The sequence below is a fragment of the Mus caroli genome, unplaced genomic scaffold (assembly GCF_978045245.1).
Source record: "Mus caroli unplaced genomic scaffold, Mus_caroli_1 scaffold_15, whole genome shotgun sequence".
Lineage (NCBI taxonomy): Eukaryota > Metazoa > Chordata > Mammalia > Rodentia > Muridae > Mus > Mus caroli.
The window spans coordinates 108,832,964-108,856,563 of NW_028227270.1; the positions used below are offsets into that span (position 1 = coordinate 108,832,964).

The 23,600-nt window shown below is 40.3% G+C and overlaps 1 protein-coding gene across 6 annotated transcripts in view; it reads left to right on the top strand.

Annotated features, from left to right (window-relative positions):
- Positions 1-23,600, top strand: part of Ryr2 (ryanodine receptor 2) — a 568,461-nt gene that overhangs the window by 492,747 nt on the left and 52,114 nt on the right. For all 6 annotated transcript variants that reach the window (XM_085831287.1, XM_085831288.1, XM_085831289.1 and 3 more), the window contains 5 exons: positions 5,719-5,818; positions 7,317-7,396; positions 9,151-9,227; positions 10,012-10,085; positions 23,119-23,199. In XM_085831287.1, coding sequence (XP_085687413.1) covers positions 5,719-5,818; positions 7,317-7,396; positions 9,151-9,227; positions 10,012-10,085; positions 23,119-23,199 — 412 coding nt within the window. The remainder of the gene's footprint in view (positions 1-5,718; positions 5,819-7,316; positions 7,397-9,150; positions 9,228-10,011; positions 10,086-23,118; positions 23,200-23,600) is intronic.

Genomic DNA, 23,600 nt, shown 5'->3' on the forward strand with positions numbered 1-23,600 from the left:
ATTCCCCACAAGGTAATATAACATTATCCCATACCTGATGATCTGTATTAGATTCTTTTCTCATGGCTCTGAGGAAAGTACCTTGTGGAAGGAAGGGTTTGTTTTATTTTACAGTTGAAAGGCACAGTCTATCATAAAGGGGGGAGCCATAGAGGTGTGCGTATGAGGCGGCCAGTCACATTGTATCTCCGAGTAGGAGGCATAAAAGAGATAAATGCTAGTGCTCCGCTTACTTTCCTCTTTTTATTCAACTTGAGATCCCTACCCATGAATGATACTGTCTACATTCAGGGTGTGTCTTCTTGTCTCTGGTAAACCCCCCATGAATGATACTGTCTACATTCAGGGTGTGTTTTCTTGTCTCTGGTAAACCCCCCATGAATGATACTGTCTACATTCAGGGTGTGTCTTCTTGTCTCTGGTAAACCCCCCATGAATGATACTGTCTACATTCAGGGTGTGTCTTCTTGTCTCTGGTAAACCCTTTGACAACTTCCCATAGACACAGAAGTCATTGGTCTTGTCATCTAGGTAATTCTAAATCTTGTTAAGTTGACATAGAGATGAACCATCACATAATCGAACCATGGTGGTCACCATATTCTCCTTTTTGTCAGGCTTGGTCAGTTGAGGAAGGATTGTGTGGCATTTCTTTTCTCCATTTAAGTCATTTTTAAACAAAAGCAAGTAGGAAACAGGCAGTTTTAATTTTGTGCTCAGGATAAACCAGGTTGCCTTAATCTTGTTAATTTCGTAAGTCTCGAATTAGAATTACTCTCTTTGTAGAATTTAGTGGCCCATTAGTGGAGCTCTTTTTGTGATAGAGAATACATTCTACTGGCTAGACTTGCTAGAAACTGTTTCAACTGAGCTGGGTGTATTATTTGACACATTTGTTCTAAATTGTTTCTAAAAATGCTGAGTCATGGAGGAACATTACTCATCCTAAAATCCAGGTCCACATCATATTCGGAGCGAACTGTAAACACACTCCATGCAGTAAATCTTGCCCCCTGAACCTTCCACACACTGGCTGGAACATTCAGTTCTGGCTTGGTGTTTTTTTTTGTCTGACTATGTTATTGAAGTTGATTTAACCTTTTATTTCAGCAAAACATGCTTTGAATAAAAACATAGGGTTTTTTTATCTGGTTTTATTAAATAGAGAACCTTAGAAATTATGCCTATCCCATAGAGAAGATTCTGTGAAATTGTTACAATGTTTGAAAATGCATAGAGAATATCAAATGAACTAAAGTGAACCAACCATCTAATAATTAGCATTTACTTGCGTTAATATAATTCTGAAGTCCCGTTTGATTGAAATGTTGCTAAAAGTAACTAAATGTCTTTTCACAATGCACCAGTCATTTAGATTTTCAAACAAGAAGATATCACTTGTAATACTGCAAATTATGATCATACCCACAGGAAACCATGGTGCCATATTATCTTATTCTGTCTGCCGTTCATTCAGATTTTCTTGAACACTTCCAAACTCCTCTGCATCAAGTGCAATATGATGGTTATTTGCTGGTTTTATAGTTATGACAGGTTTCCATCCTTACACGCCCCTTATATTGGTAAACACAAGTTTTTTCCTTAGGAAATTGAAAAGCATATACCTTTAAGTGAAGTTATAATCTTCTAATTTTTTTTTTAAAGAAACCAAATCAATTCTCTGTGAAGGCCGATCTAAAGCTATAAAACAACAAGGTTAGCTGCAAAATAGAATAAGACTCTCAGTTTGGGCACTAGTTTTCTTTAAACTAATTTGGCTTGTTTGAGTTGTAAACCAGTGTATCCCTCTGCTTCTCAACCCTGTTGTCTTTGTCACTTGATTTGTCCAAATGATCTCCTAGATCTCATCTTTTCTTTCAGTTGCCTATAATTGTGATACTTTTGCCTTAAGATACCAAAGTATACTTGCATTTGGAATATTACTAAATGAGAGGGCTTCTTAAGAAGAATTCGGTTTCTGAAAATTTCTCTTGGCGTAGGTTATAGCAGCTTTCTCATGCTCTTTAAAGAGGAGAAACACATGAAGACCTTATTGGAATCTTGGAAATACAGAGAAAAGGCAAGACAACTGAGCTCTTTGTTTCAATGCACGGACTGCAGATTGGTCAGCCAAAGCCTCTGCTACCCCAAGTTCAGGCAACTGAGAAAAGAAATTTAAGCAGTCTGACCTTTGCTGTCATCAGGCTAAAACAACCCCTCATCTCCATTTTGGGGGACGCACTATTTTCTTTCTCAAGTATCAAGCAACAGTTGAAGTTCCCGATTATTTAAATTCTCAACTAAGGGAAATTGTTGAAAAACTGTGTGTCTTTATTTCCCCTTCAGAAGGTTTTCTTTTCCCACCAGAGGGGGAAGCTTGAGGGTCTCCTGCAGAAGATGCCATTTTGTCATGACCTGCAGTTACACAAGAAGGAAATGTCCCAGTACCTGGTATTTCCATTCAAGGCGGGCAGTTTGATCAGGAGTCTTGTTTATGACATCAGTGAATCTTGAAAAGATGCCAGTTTGGTTAGAATGGCAGAAGCCGATGGTTTGGGAAAGCTTTTGGCAGCCAGAGTGTTTTGCTTCAGGAAACATTCAGGCTGTGGTGACAGTTTTGTTTTCCAGTCATTTGGAACCTGGGAATAACTAAAGACCAAACTGCAGTGCTGTTTCTGTAAGACCTTTAGAGGAGTAAATGGAATCTGCAAGGGGTAAGAAACCTAAGATTCTATGTCCCTGAGTAAGAGAGTTTTAAAAAGCCTACTTCAAATGCTGGATATGATGGAGCTGGGAGCTACATCTTTAGTAAACATAGGCAGGAGAACCTCAAGTTTCAGGGCAGATTGTAGTGTGTGTGTGTGTGTGTGTGTGTGTGTGTGTGTGTGTGTGTGTGTGAATACACTCAGAGAGAGAGAGAGAGAGAGAGAGAGAGAGAGAGAGAGAGAGAGAGAGAGAGGAAGGAAGGAAGGAAGGAAGGAAGGAAGGAAGGAAGGAACAAAGAAAAAGAAAGTAAGGAAGGGAGGAAGAGAGAAAGAAAGAAAGGAAGGAAGAAAGAAAGAAAGAAAGAAAGAAAGAAAGAAAGAAAGAAAGAAAGAAAGAGAAAGAAGGAAAGAAAGAAAGAAAGAAAGAGAAAGGAAGGAAGGAAGGAAGGAAGAAAGAAGAATGCATATTTTGAATTTGTATTTTGCATAAGAAGGACACATGCAATCAGTTTGAAGGAAAAGCATCATTTCTTTCCATGAAATCTATCTTCCTGTCTTAGTTACCTAGATTTTTTTTTTTTATGGCATGATAAAATCTCTGTGAAAAGTGAAAGTAATACAGCTGGAAATGGTTTTCAAAGACAAATGTACCAGAAAAACAAACACATCCCCACATGGATCTGAAGACAGAGTCCCAGGTCAAGGGAACTAAGAAGATTTGCAATCTTTTTTCATGAAGCAGGGTTGCTTTTGTGTTGTTGTTGATCTTGTTGTTGTTTGGTTTTGTTTGTTTGATTTGCTTCTATTGTCAGTATTTCTCCCATATTTATTTATTTATTATTTATTTAATATTCTCAGGGTCTTTCTTCCCCAGAAACATTTATTCCTATTGAAATTTAGTTGTCAGCTATGAGAAATGGGAAATGGTCTTTGTCTAGGGAGTATGATTTTAAAAGAAGTTGATGTGCTCTCCTGTCAACTCTCTAGTTTCCCTGTGCTCAAGTATTCAGTGTGATTTCAGTGGTAAAGATAACTGCAGCTTGGTTTGTTTCATGAGCTGTGAGGAGGACTCTGAGCCAGTCTACCATGGTGGGAGCTCAAACAGCAAATGGTTGGTTCAATATCTTCAGGGCTTGTCTCTGCTGCCATCTTTCCTGTTCATGGCTTTCTGAGGGTTGTCTTTGTAATTTGGTAGAAGGATGGTTCTTCCCAGGTTCCTGGCCTTTTTAGTTAGTGAAAACAGCAGGGGACAGTCCCCCAGAGTGGTCATTTCTTGATGTGGTCTTCCCCGAAGTCTCGTTTGCTGATGGAGTTGGTTAGGGTTTATTAAATACAGGTTCCGTTTTCAGCTCTGGCGACAGGAGGGAAGTTTAAGTTTGTTGGGTCTGAAAGGAAGAATCAGATGTTGATCGTGAACATTAAACCATGACTGAAGAGCAGACAAAAGGGTCTCTTTTTTTTTTCTTTCTGTTTTTTCAAACCTGTGTTGTAATAACAGTACGGTTTTGTGTGTCTGTGTGGTTTTGTTTCTGTTCTGTTTTTGATTTCTCAGGAAGAGGTTTAAACATGAAGGCATCCCTTTCAGGCGTTAGCATGGCTACAGACGAAGCACAGCGGCCTCTTTTCTTTTTTCTCTGCTTCCATTTAGGCCTATCACATAATTTAAGAGAAAAAAAAATTATCACAGGAGCTCTTAACTAAAGTACGGGGAAAAACCAACAAAAACACCTGATCAATTTTGTTTTTGCAGCACGATATTATCAAAGATTTAAGAAACAAATTTGCCAGCCTCGGCGAGAACTCTCTGGTAACAGCATAAATGTCTGTGTCGGTTGCTTTTGGTTTGAAGGTTTCTTTTCTTTTTCTTTCTTTTTTCTTTTTTTTTCATTTGTTTGAGCCCATTTCTCCCCGCCCCCTCCTTTCGGTTCACTTTATTTCTCATATTCTGTAATGAGCAAGCCTTCATTTTTTAAACCTCTTCCATCTTTCAATGTCTATTTTCCGTACTTTGGATGGAAAGTTGACGGCAGCACAGTTGTCATCTTGGCTACTGCTGCGGCACCTACTGCCCTAGGTCACGTATGTTTTGGCCGTTGTGTTAACGGACATGATGCTGATTGAGCGTTTCATGTCCCATTGACTAAGCTTCTCTACCACGCCATTTGATGGACGCGCTGTCACAGGGCTCTATGCAACTTGCATTCTGCAACTTATACTGCTTAGTTCCGTCTCAATTCTCCAGCGAACTGGATTGCTCAAGTGAATGATCATACCAGCCTTGAACTTGCTGTGCCTTTATATTTTCCTTCTGATTTCCTTCTTTATGTTCACAGCGGTAGCTTAAGTGGAAAAGAACAAACACCAGCCATTGCTCTAGTAGCATCATGCAGTCTCTTTTGTCACCTCCTGAGAATACAAAATATAAAGGCACATTGCTTCTCTTATTCTTTGGGGGGCAGTTGGGGTGATCTGTATCATAAATCCACAACTCAGTTGAAGCCTACCTTTTTTATCCATATCAGCTTTCAATTTTGCTTAAACTCCAAGGCGTCTAAGTTAACGTTCTTTTTGTTTTTGTTTTTCTGTGATTCACTGGTAACTTGCAACTCGAGCCATTTGCTGAGCAGTATCAAGTTATGGCCATGACCTAGGAGATTGCCAAAAATAAATGACCAACCTCTATGCACAGATGTATTAATCGGAACGTGCAAGTTTCAAAGATGAAGCGTGAAACAGGCTTTGGACTGATCAGCCAATTAAAATTGAGAAAATAAAATGCATCCTGATAAATCAATACTAAAAGTATATCTGGAAAAAATATCAAGGGAAAAACAAACCAAACAAAACCATGAGTTGAATATGTGCCTATCTGTTTGATAACATTGTTGGTATTGAAATGGTCCATAATGTTGTCATAGAGCCCATACATGAAGAGATAACTAGAATTGTGGTCTGTAGAGAGTCACTGTGATGTCTGATGGCCACTACATAAATGGTTGGGATTTGTGTTCAGGAAAAGGAAATGGAAAAGCAGAAACTGCTGTACCAGCAAGCCAGACTGCATGACCGCGGGGCCGCAGAGATGGTACTGCAGACTATCAGTGCCAGCAAAGGTAAGGTTTGTGTCTGCCTCCCAGAGGGCGCCATTCTGCACTGAGAAAGGTGAGGTTAATTCATGTCCCACAAGGAGTGCTACTTAGAACAAGAGTGAGGTTCACTCCTGCCCTCCCCCTACCTACTCAGCATGCACCATTCTCTAGATACTATAACAACCACAGAGTTTGTGTTTTAATAAAACTTTATTTACATGTGCAGATAGAGGCCATTCTTGGTCCTCAGACCATAATTTGCTGAATTTTGATAGAAATGTTTAGACATTTAACAATAAATTATTTAACATCTATAAATTAATAAATTATTTAACATCTAATAAATTAAAAATTAATGTCTACCTCATCAACCAGTCATTTAAAGACATTTTTCTCATGTTAGTAACATCTTTGTTAAAACATTTTTAATTTCTAAATATAGCTTTAAAGTTGCAAAGAATTAAATCACATGATAAAATTAACCAGACACAAAGAATATACAACTGAGTTAACTTCTGTATAGTTAGAATGCACACTTGGAACAGAAGTGTGGAGCTTATACTTTTAAACTTTCACTATCAGATATATTTTTATGCATTTAACTACTACCAAAATGAAAAAAAAAAACACACTTCAGAATTAGAATTAGAAAAAGAGTTAGTTTCATACCCTCCATAGCTTGTATCCATGGGTGGACTTGGAATATTTAACATTAAGTGAGGTCACACCATCTCTGAAAAAAATTCTCACATCTCCCCTTATATACCACATCTAGCCAATTTTATAGATTATATAATATAGTTTGTATATTACAAGCCAATGTACATGTGAGCACAGTGAATCATGTAGAAAAGAGAACAAGAAAGGCTAAATGTTAAATAATGAAAAAATGAATGTAGTTTGGACATGAGAACAATATTTTCAATGTTACTCAGACTCAAATGGGAAAAAAAGTGAAAAAAAAACTGCAAAAGTAGCACTTTTAAAAAAACTAACATATACATTATTAAAAGTTGCCCCAAGTAGAGGTAAAACATATAGAAAGGGAATACAGCCAATGAGGGACAACTATGCCTTGTCATTATCCTACTAGCTTAAAACTGAAAACATGCATACGACTACACACATATATTAAAAGTGATGAATGACATGCCAAAAATGAAAAATCACACTTTTGGAAGGGGGCAGAACATTTTCCTTCAGGGGAGCTTTAAGTACCTCACACTCACTCAAATGGGGCCTCAGAATAGATGGTAAGCTTCAAACGTTAGCACTTTCAGGTCTCAGCAGCTCAGGTACATTAAACAGAGTATACTCAACATGTGGGCAGCGTGAGGTTGCTGTGGTATGGCTGTGTTTATGCTTTCTGGTATACACACCAGTCAGCCCCCTTTCCATGGCAGAGATTTATGTGGGGCAAGAAGGACTTAAAACACAGGGATTTGTTGTCTGTCTTTTGAGGTAACATAAGTTAGCACTACGAGAGCAATGATGGGAATTCCACTGTTTCTGTGTTTTGAAGGTGAAACTGGACCAATGGTGGCTGCTACTTTGAAGCTGGGCATTGCTATTTTAAATGGTGGCAACTCCACGGTGCAGCAGGTAACTAGCATTGTTGAGGAAGCCACACGATACAACTTTCGATTTGCCTTGAAAACTTCATTACCGCATATTTCCTGTATGAAGCGCTAAGTTTCAAAGACTTCATGTTATATGATAGTGTTTGCCTTCCCATCAGCCCCTCCTGTCCTCTCCCTCTCCCCTTCCCTCTAATGGTCTTCCTTTCCTTGACACAGAGCACTTGACTTTTATTTTGCCAAAAAGTGTCTTCTCGTAAGCCCTTGAGTGAGCCTCTGTTATCTCGTATGTACAGTTGTTCCCACCTACAAGTGGGAGGGTTTTTTTAAATATAAATTTATTACACATTGAAATGGTATTATTTACAACCCTTGCCCTATGGGATGACATGACTCCACAACCCAGTGTGTGGTTAGAGGCTGAGACATGTGCCCTCTGGTTCCAGAGGTGGCCCCCTAGCTTTGTGTGAGAACATCACACTGCACATAGCCATCCCAAGAAAAGAATAAAAATCTCAAATCCAAGGTAGGCATTCTATGGAATGTGTGTCCATACTGCACATCATAAAGTTGAAAACTCCTACCTATACGTTTTACCTGAAACCCTGCAGACATAATTTTGTGATGCTCTATAACAATTCAATGACAAGACAGACCTAGGCATTGCTTTAGCATGTTTTGAATTCATGATTTACCCAAATCTTGATCCTGGACTCTGAACACTACTCTGAGAATGAGGAAGCGTCACCAACCTGGCCAATGGATCCTGCTCTGCTTCAGATTCGAAGACAGAGGTGGTAAAAACTGAGGTTCTACCACATCAGCACAGGGCGGGGGGGACACTCCAGCTCTCCATTGCTGATGCTTCTCACAGAACCAACTTTTTCTGGAAACCTGTGAAATATCCACATGAAAGTTTATGTGTCTAAATACTTAAGCAGAGGCAGGAAAGAATTCCCAGTACCATTCTCCCAACACAGTGCTCAGGGTTGTCCTTGTTCAGTTACAGGCACCTGCCAGTGTGCACCAGTCTCACTTTAAATTGTTATCATCATTTCAGGGGGAAAATAGCCACATAAATATTTGTGTGCCTGGACTTCCTTTGTTTGAGAATAGAAAGCATAATTTGATTGTTTATTTGTGCTTTAGTAGTGCATATTATTTATACATAAATGGTGGGTTTCATTATGACACATAGATATGTATATACAATATATTTTGATCATGTTACCCTCTCTCATCCCCCCCCCCCATTCCCTTTGTTCCTCTTCCTCTTTCCAACCTCTCTGCATTTCTTTGTCTTTTGGTGGCCCAGTGAACTCAAAGAGTTTAATTCCTCAAAGGAGCAGAGACAACATGCCAGTAGCTGTACCCCTGAAGAAAATGATTCTTCCTCTCCAGCCATCATTAAGTACCTAAAGATCCTTACGGAAGGATGGGCTAACCTCCTCCATGATTCAGCGTTGACTGTCCCAGTTTTGTGCAGGGCAGGGCTTGTTTGAGTAATCAGCCACTGAGAGCTAGAGTACATACAACACCACCTAGCCCGGAGATGCTGCTCCACAATATCCCACCCTTTCCCACAGCTCCTTTGGTCTCTGTGCCCTCATCTGTGATGTTCCCTGATGGGATGACAGAGATGTCCCACTGAAGGCTGAGTGTCCAAAAGTCACCTATTCTCAGGACATGGACCAGTTATAAGTCTCTGCATGTTTCATTACTTAATAAGCTAACAACACGTTTGTGCTTAGCAGCCATGTGGCTTCTCTGTTTCTGTAGAAGATGCTGGATTACCTGAAGGAAAAAAAGGATGTAGGCTTCTTCCAGAGTCTGGCAGGCCTCATGCAGTCGTGCAGGTGAGGATGTGTGGTTGTTCCTGCTTTGCCCAGTGGCTACAATTCAAAGTATTTGACATTGCAGACAGTCATTACACAAACCAGAATTGTTGATGAACAAAGACTTTAAGAGATGGGCAGGTGGTGCTTTATTACCTGTCTGGATTTTAGAGGGTTATTAATGTCTTAAGGACCACGTTAGCGAGTGTTTTTGAATCTGTGGGCTTCAATAGAGGGCTTTGAGAATGAAGCACATTCTCCATACTTGAACATAAGCCTTAACAGCATTAGTTTGTTTTAAGACGAGGGAAAACAGAAAACTTCTATTGAGTATAATTGGGGGATTTTGAGGACCATTTTCTATGAGGGTATTTCTTGTTTTTTCATGGTAATCTTCCATTATCTTACTGAAATTGTCATTTTCTATTTTTTACATTATTTAGAAACGTTCAGAGAACATTTGACTGACAGATCTGATACAAGCTTAATACAAGCAGTTCCAATTGCAGAAACATAGCCTTTGTATTTCTGCACATCTCTTAACACTAATGTTCTCTCTGAGCTGAAGTCTATGAGCCTTGTACTGACTTTCTCATAGATGACTCACTGTGGGCTCTGGGGAGAGACTGACTGGTTGGTCTCCTCTAGGAGAATGGGTATAGACTTCAGAGGATTAGGACATGCTCTCAGCATATGCTAACATGGAGTGCCCATCTGAGGACATTTTGTTGTATAGTCATTTGCTGTCCTGAACAAAGAAAATGACTTATTTGCGCTGTGCGTGTCTTCTTCCTTTTTATTGTAGTGTCCTGGACCTGAATGCCTTTGAGAGGCAAAACAAAGCAGAAGGACTTGGGATGGTGACTGAGGAAGGATCAGGTATTGATCACTTCAATGAAAAGCACCCTTGTCTCTGCTATCCCCCAGACGTACTCTTTTGCAAGTACATTTTCAAGCAGGGAGATAGATATCATGCTTAGGAGCTCATTTGAGAGTCCACATGGGCCACACATCTTAAATCTCTATTCTACATCAATGCCGACACTACTCTCCATGCCCTTTCCCCTAGTTAGTCACAAAGAGATAAAAGAGTAAGGAAAGATAAAGACCCTTGTTGGTGAATTATCAACAGGATAAAAATGCCCAAGAGAAGAGCGAATACTTGACATTCTCTGGTCTAAAATGCTGCAGGCTCACTTTCTCCCTCCTTCGAACAAGCACCTGTTCATCTCCTTCAATCTTTCCCTTCCCATATTTACCCATCTGTCATCTCTTCAAGTCCAGATCTTGTTTGATTAAGAAAGGAAAGAGTTGTTTTTAAATTTGAATAATTTTGGTTGCTTTATTCAGACATGCCCCAATACAAGCTTATTTCTCTTCAACAGAAAGATTGCCACGCAATGCCCTGAATGCTGGAGTCATTGGTGGTACCTTACTCATTTTAGGAATATTTATTAAGAACAACTATCTTCAATTTTTGTTTCAATTGCTTTTTTTTTAACATCTGTTTTTTAAGCCATTTAAGTGTATATGGAGCCCTGACTACTTTCTGCTGTGTCTGCTTGACCTCACTTAGACTCGGCCCAGTGGCAGCGGGTTAGTTTTGGAACATTGCATCCTTTCCTGGATTAATTTTATTATTTCAAACAAACAAACAAACAAACAAACAAACAAACAAACAGTTGCTCCACCTGTCATTTGTAGCTTTCCCTGGCCATCCTGAAATACTGCTGAGTGAACTAATATTTTTATGTCTGTGTATTTTTTTCTCATCAGTAAGAAAAATAGCCACTCCTTACTATCCCCTGCCTTTTCTGAAAGATCTATGTGGCTTGTATGACATTTAATCTGTGCTGGTTTTATAAGTAGGTCCAGCCATCACCTTCCAGCCATCTGGTCTTATAATTTAGTTTCATCCTGTCAAAAGGATCATCAGCACCATTCTAAAACTTCTGATATTTTTTTTACCTAGGGCCCCATGGAAAAACAAAGGGATATTAGAAATCTAAAGGCAATTCCCTGCCTGTCTCTATTATTTCCAAGTCCTGGGTATTTTTCAACTGTACAATACCAAAACATAAATGAATTTTCTATCCAAAGTTTCATTCCCCAGGTCAGAATTTGAAGTTAATTTAGTTCCCCCTGCACTTATTATAGAATGTCTCAGTCTCTGAACAAATTCTAGTTCATCTGCTTCATTCTTTGTTTCTGCCTACCTCAGGGATCTGGGCGAAGGCTCATGGGTTAAAGTGCTTATCTCCCACATGTCAGGACCAGAGTGTGACACCCAGAACCCACCCAAGTGCTGAGTGAGCATGGTGGCACACCTGGAATTCTAACCTCAAAAGGGAGAGACAGGGGCTCTCTAGAGGGAACAAGACTAGCAAGCCAAGCCATGTGAGTGATCACTGGGTTCAACTGAAAGACCTTGCTTCAATCAATAAAGTGGAAGTGGTGGTAAAGATGATTCTTAGCATCAACCTCAGGCCTCTACAAGCGATGGCACTCATGCACATATGAAAACATTCACTTACACAGACACAGACACAGACACACACACACACACACACACACACACACACCATACACAAAAAGAACATGAACTAGAAAAAAATCAATCATTTCCAACCAAAGGAAGATAGACACACAGGGAGGGAGCTTCCTCCTGGGTCAGCCAGATGTGAATTAGAAGAGTAGGGTTTTAGTTCCCAATCATAGAGGCATGACAGTGACCACTGGGTGCGTTAGTTATGTATGTCTTTCATTAAGAGGTGGGTTTTGTCTCTGCATTATTTTTCATATCACACAAAAATTGCCTGGATTAATGAATCACTCTTCTATTTCATTTCAAATAGTAATCGAAAAGCCTACTTTCAACTTCTTTTTCTTCTCCATTTCCTTTTTATTCCTCCACTGTCATATGTACCTCCTTCCTCCCCTCAGTCATCACTCATGAGCGTGGTAACTATCAAAACCAGGCGGCTGTTTGGTTATTTGCTTTTTGTCTGGGGTTACCTGTGTGTATATACTTGGTAGTGACTGTTTTGTTTGTTTGTTTTCCTTTTTATTGTCTGTTTTGGTCACTAGATTACTTCATGTCTATCCTGCATCCTGTTACTCTGTTTAACATTTGCAAACTTTGTTTCTTTTTGTCTTATTTCTGTGAAGTTGAACACTATTCAAATACAAGATATGAAGGAGCCACAGGATTGAAATAACATTGTTTTAATTTGTTCCTTTGTGTTTCTTTCATTTACACAATGGTCCTTAAGGTCCCAGTGTTTGCAACTGTGTGAATGAAGGGGTCTTAGGATGTATGCGCCCATCCCCCTGTGGCGTGTCCATCATGAACATACTGTGGCTTTATGACTGTATCAGGTGCAGGGCAATCTGCACACATCAGGAGTAGTGACCTGTGACCAGCCAAGTGTGCTCTGCCACTGGCCTCCAACAGAAGGTCTGGAGGGTTGTTTTCTCTTCCTTTAAAAATATGACAGATTTAAAAAGTCCTTTCACATCAAAGCTAATTTTCATCCTTGAGATTCGATTTAAAAAACAACACAGAACAGTGTTACCATTTTCATCTTCAAAGAGACAGTGTTTGCAACCTCTGAAGGGCGGTGCAGGAATGTGGAAGAAAATGGGGGTGTGGTCATTTCTGTATTTATTATTTATTTACTTTTAGTGGAGCCTAGTATGTCAACAAGGCTTTTTGAACGAAGAAACATACTGGAACATTCCACTGATCCCTGATCTTTGAAAGCACTACATTTTCTCTAATAGTTACTCAATTTGGGTGTGTGTCTATTATTCCTGTGCTCAGCCCATTAGTTTGTTTAATATTTTATAAATTGGAAAAAAAAAAGCTCACACCTCTCCAGAGAAGGAAATATTGGACATCCTTCTGAAAAAGCTCCACCCTCCATTTGAAGCTCACACCACACAGGCCCAACCCTGGACTAACAATGGTCAGCTCTCAGCTTCTCAGCCTAACACACTGATTTCATGAAGTGACGCCTGTCCCTGGTGGAGAGCAGGTGACCACAGTTACAGAATTCACTGGCTCACATGAGTGAAGGTTCTGCTGCCCAGAGTTCCTCCAGTAAGGGAAGCTATGGGCAGGGTGCTCTAGGTAAGGAGAGAGGAGAGTCAGGAGGTGACCTGACTTAGTGGATATCACCCAGCAGTGTGGCAAGGCCAAGGTGGAAGTGTGGGCGTGCTGCTTTATTTTAGTGAGTCTGTGAATTCCCTGAGCTGAGCCATCTTTTACTTTTTTTCATTTTTCTTTTTTTTCCCCCACTTCTTATGGAAGCTTCAAAAAAAGTCTTTCTTCTTTTTTCTTTTCATTTTCCTGTCTTTTTTTTTTCTTTTATTTTTCTTTTTTTCTTTTTTGAAATTTTACTGTTATTGGTGCTATTCCTAATCCAATGAGGAAAATGCCATTAGGAAAGATGGGTTAGTTTCAGGTTTATAGATCAGGATTTTGGACTAATGCTCTGCATTCTGGTTTTCCTACTGCAGTTGTTGCTATGTCTGCCCCGCCTCCTCTGCTGTTCCTGCTCTCTACTAAATGTCTCCCACTCAGACAAAGACCTCCACCTCCCAATTAAAAACAATCAAACAGACAAACCAAAACAAAAAACCCCAAACAAAACAAAACAACAGACAAGAAGTCAACCAAAATAAAACCCAGAAAGCCTTCAGCAGCTTTATTTGGTGGCAGTATGGTGCCCTCATTATTGGCCGTTCTGCCTCTCTATGTGTTTTTATTTTGATGTAGGTTCTTACAAATGGCGTTCTGCCAACTGGACATAGTGGTGCACACCTTTAATCCCAGCTCTTGGAAGGCAGAGGCAGGTGGATCTCTGTGAGTTTGAGGCAACCCTGCTGAGTTCCAGGACAGCCAGCACTACATAGTGAGACCCTGTCTTGGAAAAGCATACAAACAAACGATGCCTATGTGAATATTTTCATCCCATCATCCCTTTTAGCTTGTTATTTTTCAGAAGCTTTTAACCTCATCATCAGGAGCCTGAACATGTTGTTTTTATTCTTTCAAAGATTCTTCTGGAATACAGCAGAAGAGATTGTGTTTTGGTTCTGCTCATTGTATGGATATCATAGGCAAGATACACCTTTGAAGTTGATCTGATTCTATAGAATTTTCTTGATTAAAAATAAGTATCCCCTTAACATTAAACTACAAACAAGCTTCTCCAATCTCAGCTCAATTTAAAATTATTCATGCCAAATGTCGCTTTTGTCTCTGACCAGCAGAAAAGCGTGATGACACAGCATTCTTCTCAAAGCAGTTTATTCAGGAACCTTTCAACATGCAAGCAGGAATCTCTCTAAGCAGAAATCTCTCTCTCGTCCCCAATCGCAATCCCTTATATAACCCCTCAACTATGCCCCATCAGCCCAGTCTGAGCAATCTCAGTTCATTGGCCTTTGTCAAATGGCCTGATCTTGCATCATGGTGGGCCTGCGCAGCTCTCACGATGGACGTGGCTTATTTTCAGGTGTATGAGGAAGTCAGGTGCAAGTCATAAGACTTGGCTGCAGTCCCGGGCGCCATTTTGGGACTACCGCCACACCCGCTCTCCTCTTTTCTTTTTTGGCAGAGATAATGCCTGTCTTAGGTTGCCCCTTGCAGCAATGCCCCTTACTCATCATTGGGAGACAAACAGCTTTGGTTTGATCCCTGTCTTCGTTTGGTGACATGCCCAGGGAGTCTTATCTGTCATTGACTACTTCTCTAGCATGCCAAGCAACACTTGAGGAGACTGTCCTGTCTCCACTGCTGCAAAAGCCTGTATCATCAAGTCTTGGGTTCTGCGCTGATGAAACTGTATACGGCAAATGCACCAAAAGGCCAGGATGCTGATTAATATCAGACACAGGGCAAGTCCACCAATTCTGGCCCACTCTTTCAAGTGGGAGACAGCTGTAGATCCAGCTGGCCAGTCAGTCCTTAAGGTACTGAGATATCTGCAACACTTGAGGATAAATTACTCATAGCCATGGCAGTTTGTACCACAGAGGTAAGGGATATGGCCGCAGCCATGGCTGTGGTGGCAGAAATTGCTATAGCAGTGACAATGGTCACAGTAATGCCAAAAATCCCTCTTAGGTCTAAACAAAGTCATAGCAGAAGGAGCTTGAACAGGCCAAGGTACAAAGCGAGGCATCCTAGTCACAACAGCTAAATGATTCAGATGCATTCCAGCACATACTATAATAACAAATATCACTACTACAATTAACAACATTATTCTCATAACTACCATTATAAACAATAAACACAAAAGGAGGCCACAAACAAACAGGCGTAGCCTTAAAGGAAGCATTGTGTCCTCCAGCAAGTTGAGATACAGAGGTTTCAAACACACTAGACCCATTCTGATAAAAATTTGCATTACCCCAGGCCCCTCCCACTAGCATACTCAGAGGAGAAAGATCTGTGCAACTACCATTCACACCACACACCAACCACACATTTCTGAGAAATATTTTGAATCATTTGAAAGCACAGCAATCCCCTCAACTGAAACTGTATCAGTTCCTGCACAGGAGCTATTTCCCCATCCCATGGTAAAAAGGGTAACTTCAGCGAAGCATGCTGAATGCGTCAGTGGCATGGGTTTGGAAAACACAGATAAGCTTCCCCAACGTGGATCTTCAGTCATCACCACGGGAAGTATCCTCAACGCCAGGAACATCCACACCATCCCCACTCCACTCATTTTGGACTGCTCTGGTCAACCACTCCAGGACCCACAGCGGCTGTTGATGATCCTGAGGAAACAAACAGACCCTCTCGCCCAAACCAATTGAGAGCGCTCCTCTCTTACCTGATTCAGCGCCTCATTACCTCTCTGGAGTTCTGTGCCACATCTTTCTCTACCTTCTATGCAATTTCTCACTAACTTCCAGACCGGCAAAACCCCTTTTGGTAAAACCCCCTGTTCCTCTGCAAACCTCAAGTCCCCATGGTGCTTGGTGCAACTTGTCCCAAAACCGGGAACCTTATAGTCTCAATCCGAGAACTTAACTCGTCCCAAAACCGGGAACCTTACCAGCTAGCTGCCCTGACTGTGATGAGTTCTGAACGAAGAGAAGGTTCCCTGTACGGGCCACCACTTGTCGCTTCTGTCTCCAACCAGCAGAAAAGAGCGACGACACAGCATTCTTCTCAAAGCAGTTTATTCAGGAACCTTTCAACATGCAAGCAGGAATCTCTCTACGCAGGAATCTCTCTCTCGCCCCCAATTGCAATCCCTTATATAACCCCTCAACTATGCCTCATCAGCCCAGTCTGAGCAATCTCAGTTCATTGGCCTTTGTCAAATGGCTTGATCTTGCATCATGGTGCACCTGCACAGCTCTCACGATGGACGTGGCTTATTTTCAGGTGTATGAGGAAGTCAGGTGCAAGTCATAAGACTTGGCTGCAGTCCCGGGCGCCATTTTGGGACTACCGCCATACCTGCTCCCCACAGCCAAAGTTTTAATATTTGTTGAGACTGCCAAATTCACTTGAGGTTGAAGTAACTAAGATTAACTTTTAACTAATTAAGCAGAAAAGATTCTATTAATCTCAAAGGGCTGGCTACCTATATTTTTATACAAAGTATTTTTATTGCTTCATCATATGCTAGTTTTCTCTCTTTTCAAATTCCATTCACAAGTGAATCTTGATGTCCTATATATTTTATTCTTCCCCTTGCTGTTAGGAAAGACTTTGATGTTGGTTCATGGAAGCAAACACCTTTCCTTTTAAACCTTTGAAGCACTTAGTGGAATCTGAAATGTGCTGACTGGTGTCCTGGCCATGGGAGGAGAAGATTTTTGAGAATTCCATATTATATAGAGATTTACAAGCAAATGATTTCAGAGTGTTTGACTTATGAGTGGAGTTACTAGAATTTCCTCCAGCTGGGGTCATGACTTGTCATAATAGTGGTGAAATCTTGCCTGAAGTGGGAGTCTGAGAAGTCAGGGACTCCCTGTAGAGAGTAACATATGAAAGTTTAGTGTACAGAATGGAAGCAAGAATTGGGAATAACCTAGTCAGAAGACTAGTTGAAGAGATAATTTGATTAGTGTAGACTGTAGATAGTTAATGGTGTCAGTGTTAAAAACCCAAGCCGTGTCTCCAAAAGAATAGGAGAGAGTTGATTCTTGATCCAACCTTAAGAGACTAAGATCTAGGAACACAGATTTAGGTCACTCCAAATATCATAAATATCATACCCCAGTGTGGTAACAGTTTTACAAAGTTTTGTTTTGTTTTTGTTACAAAACAAAGAACACCATAAATAAAAATATTGTAAGTACATTGTTGGAAACACCATTAGGTGGGTTTCAGAAAGTTGAAGAAATATCTGCTGCAGGCCTCAGCTGTTATCCGGTGCCATTTTTGTTGGATACCAGTGGTCTGTTTGTGCATCACAAAGGATTCCCCTAATAATTACAATGGTGTTAAGTCACCTTAAATAGCAATTTATGGGGCTGAAGTAGTCTAAGATAGTTTGGTTCTGGACTTTAAACATTCTAGCTCTCCACAAATGACAGACATACTGATTAGATCAGTCATTTAGCCTCGTAGAACATTAAACATGTAATCTACCCCCTTTTGTTGATTGGGGACGGGGGAGGGCTTCAATTTACAGTGGGAAACTATGCAAGATCTTATCTACTCCGCCAAGAAATTTCTGTTTCTTCCTGTCATCATAGAAGAATCTTAAATAAATGACATTATGAGCAGTGTTAAATGTCCCACCTGGGATGAAGGTCCTAAGATCACTTGTAGAAGAATATGTCAAAAGGGCTGCCCTGACACTAATGTACACAGATTTCTCAGGACCATTACTATAATAAACAGACCATGGGTCCTCCAAAGGCAGCTGCCAGGAGATCATGGGTTTTATCTGGAGAGCATTTTCCTTCAGTTGCTGAATTTGTATTTTGAGACAACATTGTTGATGAAGGCAATTACTGTCTGAAGGGAGGGAGAGGTCAGCCAGAATACTGAATAGAAACTACAAAGAACAGTGGGAATTTCAGGGAGAAAAGTGACCAACGAGTTGCCCACATTCTGGCTTAAGAGAAGCAATCTCCCCAAGTTTGACAATTTGCATGTGGCTACTTTAATTCACTTGAGTAACAAGAGTCACTCTGCTATTATTTTTTTAAAACTTGTCTTGGTCTCTGAAATAGGAACATCTTGTATACACAGTCTCTCACTAATTCAGGTTTAGTAGATGTGTTCTGTGGCATATATAGAATGTTACAGATACAGCCTACCAAAATACACTGTTTCAAACGTGTAGGCTGTATGACCTAGCATCATGGCTTTGAGGCTTTGCATCTGTTCCTTGTCTTAGTTCAGTTTCTGTTGCTGTGATTAAACACCATGACCAAAACAACTTGGTGAGGAAAGAGTTTATATACACTTAGAACTCACATGTCATACTCTACCATTGAGGAAAGTCAGGGCAGGAACTAAAGCCAGGAACCTAGAGGTAGACACTGAAGCAGAGGCCATGGAGGAGTGCTGCTTACTGAATTGTTCCTCAGCTACTTTCTCATCCAGCTTTAGCCCCCAGCACTATCTGCTCATGGGTAGTACTTCCTACAGTGTGGTCTGTAGCTACCCTTATCAGTCATCAGTCAAGAAACATCCCACAGGCTTGCCCTAGGCCAGTCTTGTGAGAGTAATTTTTTTCAACCGAGGCTCCCTCTTCTAAAATGACTCTAGCTATGTCAAGTTGACATAAATCAATCAGTACACTGCAAATTTCAAGCACCTTAATGAGTTTGAGCCCTTGTCCAAACACAAAATGAGTAGGTAAAGAGTTTGTTTTTCTCCATAGCAAAGTGGGAGACTTAAGGTGAAAGACTGCTTGTGTTAGTATCTTTTCTGGATCCTATCAGGATCAAACATCCTGACAGGGCAACTTCAGGGAGAAAAGGTTCAGTTTTGGTTCACAGGTCAAGAGCACAGTCCATCATGGTGGGGAATCAAAGTAGCAAGAGTGTGACTTGCTGGTTACATTGAAGCCCTTGTCAAGAAACAGAACACAAGGAATGTTATACATAGCTCGCTCTCTCTACTTTATGGATATAGTCTAGTATCCCTCACAGTCAAGATGGGTCTTCTCATGTCATTTAATATAATCAAGATAATCCCTCATAGGCATGTCCAAAGGTCCATATCCTAGGTGTTTCCAGACTTTGTCAGATTGACAGTTAAAGCTAATCATTACATTTTCTACAAACCACATCATAGAAACGGTTTCCTTGGGTTCTATAATGTGAAGAACATATGGTATACATGATGGTTGTTAGTCAAAGATTTCAGTAGTTCCTGATGCTAACTTTACAAAGTCTAGCTGGGATGGTACACTTGATGCAGAAAGACCATGAAATCTAGAAATATACTGTTCTCTGCCTGCCTCCTCCATCAGACTTCAGGGTTACTCATGTTCAGGTTATTGTTCATCTAGAAAGACACTGGGCCTAGAGGAGACATTTGTATGTTTACTGACAGTCTCTGGACTCAGATCTTTTACCAGCAAATGACTTTATGAGTTCCCTACATTCCAAGTTATTTCTTGAATTGTAAAATAGATTATACCAACTTAATTTATATTATTTAAGTCTAAATGAAATCCTGTTTCTAGCACAAGCTCATGGTCACTAAATGTGAGCTGAGAACCTGTTTTAAGACGTTAGTTGCTAGCTGTATTGTAAAATAACTACAGAAATTATGATGATGTTTCTTAAGAGGTGATGTTGGAACTAAACCCAGGCAATGAAATTCCCAAGTTTCTAGCTACTTAATAGTGTCTTCAGAATTAGTTCTTCAGTTTGATATCACATAAAACAGATATCTAAGTCCTCTAAAAATCAGTTTGAAATTATTTTTTTCTGTTATCATGAGGGCATTTTTGAGATTTATTTAAATGAGAGATTATGCGGAAACTTCCTTGGTACAGATACTTATTATTAGAAATATGGATATAACAGGACCCTATAACAATGAGTCTTTGAGATCTATCCCTTTTCAATTATTTTTATGTATATACTAAATATAATTCTTATGTATGACACTAAAATTTATGGATCTATTCATAAGTATTGCCAATTAATTATCCATTAATATTAGCAATCAATCTAAGTTTTATCTGGGAAAGAGGCTAAGAACTTCAAATGGTATCATGGTCGTTCTGAATAATCCCTAGTTCTACATAAAGACACAGACATACACACATCTCTACTGCAGCACATATGTCTAATTGATCTTAAACAGATACTCTTTGTTGCGTAGCCCAGGTAAATCAACTGTAGGAATAACATGTGTTAATTTTATTAGGTCACATAAAATTGGCATCTCTGTTTCATTCTTTCTTTAAATGAAGAAGGTCTATGTGGTTTCTTCATAATGAAATTTTAAAATATTGTGAATACGTAGCTACCTTTCAATGAGGGTGATGATTTTCCTAAGCTATACATACAGTTAAATATGGGCAAATAACAGTCTCTCAGGCAGGCATGTTGCTCCCATCTTTATAATTTATAAGCACACTGTAGAGGATGTAGAGCAGTTGGCAGGCTACATGGTGGCCTCATCTTATAGACAGAAATAACTAAGAAGCAAAGAACAAAGTCCTCACAAGCAACAGCATCTAAACAGTTCCATCTGTGTATTGGACATCCTAAGCAGAGGGATATGCTTCATATTATTCATATCATCCCCCATAGGACCATTACAAATGTAAAAACACTTTCAACTCCATATGACTCCTCCATTTCATTACTTATTATTGCTATTAGTTTGCATCTGACAGGGGACTTTCTTTTGCATATAACACAAACAGACCTTTGATTGTGCACCATCTGCAGACATAAAGCCATCTTCTGTCTCTGTTACTAGATCACATATTGGCAGCATGGGTGATGGCAGCATTTTAGTTGAATAGTAGTGAGTTCATGAAGCAGAGTGTCCTAGGATATACCTGGCATCACTGATAGTGAGCAGAGGCTTGGCCCATCCACTCCTGTCCTCCCATCTTCCCCATTCTTCTAATGTGTGTGATGTGCTTATAAATAAATGAAGTTTCTTATATGTGTTTCAGTTTATAGTCACTATGGCAACAATAATGAAAGTCTGATTGTAATGTATTGCCTGCTGGACACACAAATGGACTACCTCAGTGTTGTTACTTTAGAGTTATTTTTTTCTGAATAGTTTCCACAAGGCCATTGACATTTTGAACATTGAAAAAAATACGTACATACATACATACATACATACATACATACATACTATGCGGTTTTTCATTTTCTGAAATAAAAAAAATATTAATGGGCCCACAGGGAAAGAATCAATATGTCTGAATGAATTCATAATCGTTTGATTTCAATATCATTTTGAAGAGTCTTCTGATTTATACGGCTCATGAAAATGATACCTTGAATCATCAATGGAGAGTTTAGCTTGTCTATCAGCCTAAACTGTTCTCCTATCATGGACCTAAGCGTTGAGGAATGGACTTATCAGCCATGTGTGGGGGTTCCTCTTACTCTCTGAATTTGCTGCATCAGTAGATTGATGTGCTTGGTGATTTTTATCATTTCTTGGGAGTGAGTAGGGAAACAGGTGCAATGATTATATATACATTTTTAATGTTTACATTAGTTACCAAAATGGTTTTGCTTCCTACCCCTACCATTATATGAAGCCTCTCACTTTGAAAGTCACAGACTACGGACTGGTAAGTCCATCAGCTCTCGTGTCTCCATGATCATTCATCTATCTAGCTGAGCCCATGAGCATTGATTGCATAGTGTCCTTTCTCAACCCCAACTCTTCCCAGCCTGAACAGCTATTATTTTATTTAAATACATTAGTACATCCATTCACTGGCAAAGCAGCTTTTTTTTTTTGGTCATTTTTCTTTCTAAATAATACACATTCCTAAGAAGACATTCATAACGTTGACATTTTTTTCCCAGTTGCACATTATTTTGCTTTAACAATCAGTTTTCATTTGTGTGATGCTGTTTCGTGTTTGTTTCTTTCCTTGTGCTTTTGTGTCTAGAAGGAAACTGGGATTGTGAATTGCAAAATAGGTAAGGGATCAAGCCCTTTCCTAAGTCTTCAGTATTAATCATGATGTATGTATACTTTTTATAATTCAACATGGCTTCTGCCCAAGGGCCGGCCATCTTGTCTTCCTACCTTTCTCTGTTAGTGATCAGCTCTCAGCTGAGCTCCTAAGTCTTTCATGGGGTTTCACAGGGACAATCCTCCCCATCCTCTGAAAACACTGCCCCACTAGGCATCTTTATTTGAGACACCCGAGCTACTGCCTTTTTTAGTTAGTTGACAGGTTGATGAAAAGTTAACATGGGTTGACCATTTCTAGCAGTTGACAATATTCACGAAGATCTTTTAATTATAATTTATTAAAAGAAATACTGAGTGTTGTTTTGTTTGTTAGTGGCTTTGCCAATGAACCATGTGGTCATGCCTCCAAGAGCAAAGAGAGTCTAATATTTATAAAAGATGTAGAGTTCATTACTATTCACGACACAAGGTATCAGGGAAGGAAGGCTCAACCTTTGGGTTATTTGTAAAATGTTGCCAACCCATGCTGCTACTTCTAACAGAGAGAACCCCGAATTTTAAGATTGACCTGTTCTTTTCTGATAAAGAAAAAAGCACATCTATCTGCCAAGCGCATGATCCCAGGAGCTTCAGATAGAAGCCCGGTGGTGGCTGGGACGTGGTTCTGTTCTGGGTGCAGAAAGCTGCTAGCTGGATGTGCAAGTGTTGGAGGTGGGGGCAAGTGGGAGGGCACTCCTGGGGATGGTCACTGTTCATCCTCTGTCCTTCCCACAGGGGAGAAGGTTCTGCAGGATGACGAGTTCACCTGTGACCTCTTCCGATTCCTGCAGCTGCTTTGTGAGGGGCACAACTCAGGTGGGTGATGTGTGATCCATGCAGATGGTGGCCAGGAAGTGAGGTGCTCTGCTATGAAGGCAGACACCCTTGGCTTCTGACTGGGCTTCGGCTTCTGAGTTGGTGGGACACACCTGAGCATTGTTTTGCAGGCACTGAGCTCTGCACCATGGCAGTTGATAGGTGGAACTGATGCTTTTAAAATCTTTAAATAGTTTTTCATCTTCACTTCCTTCTGTCTTTGCTTCCCTCCCTTCTTCCCTCCTTCTGCCCCTCCCTCCCTCTCTCCCTGCTTGCCTTCCTTCCTGTTTGTCTCTCTGCCCCTATTCCTGCCTCCCTCCTTCCCTGCCTCTCTCCCTCCCTCTTTCTGCTTTTCTTCCTGCCCCCTTCCTCCCTCCATCCCTGCCTCTCTCCCTCCCTCT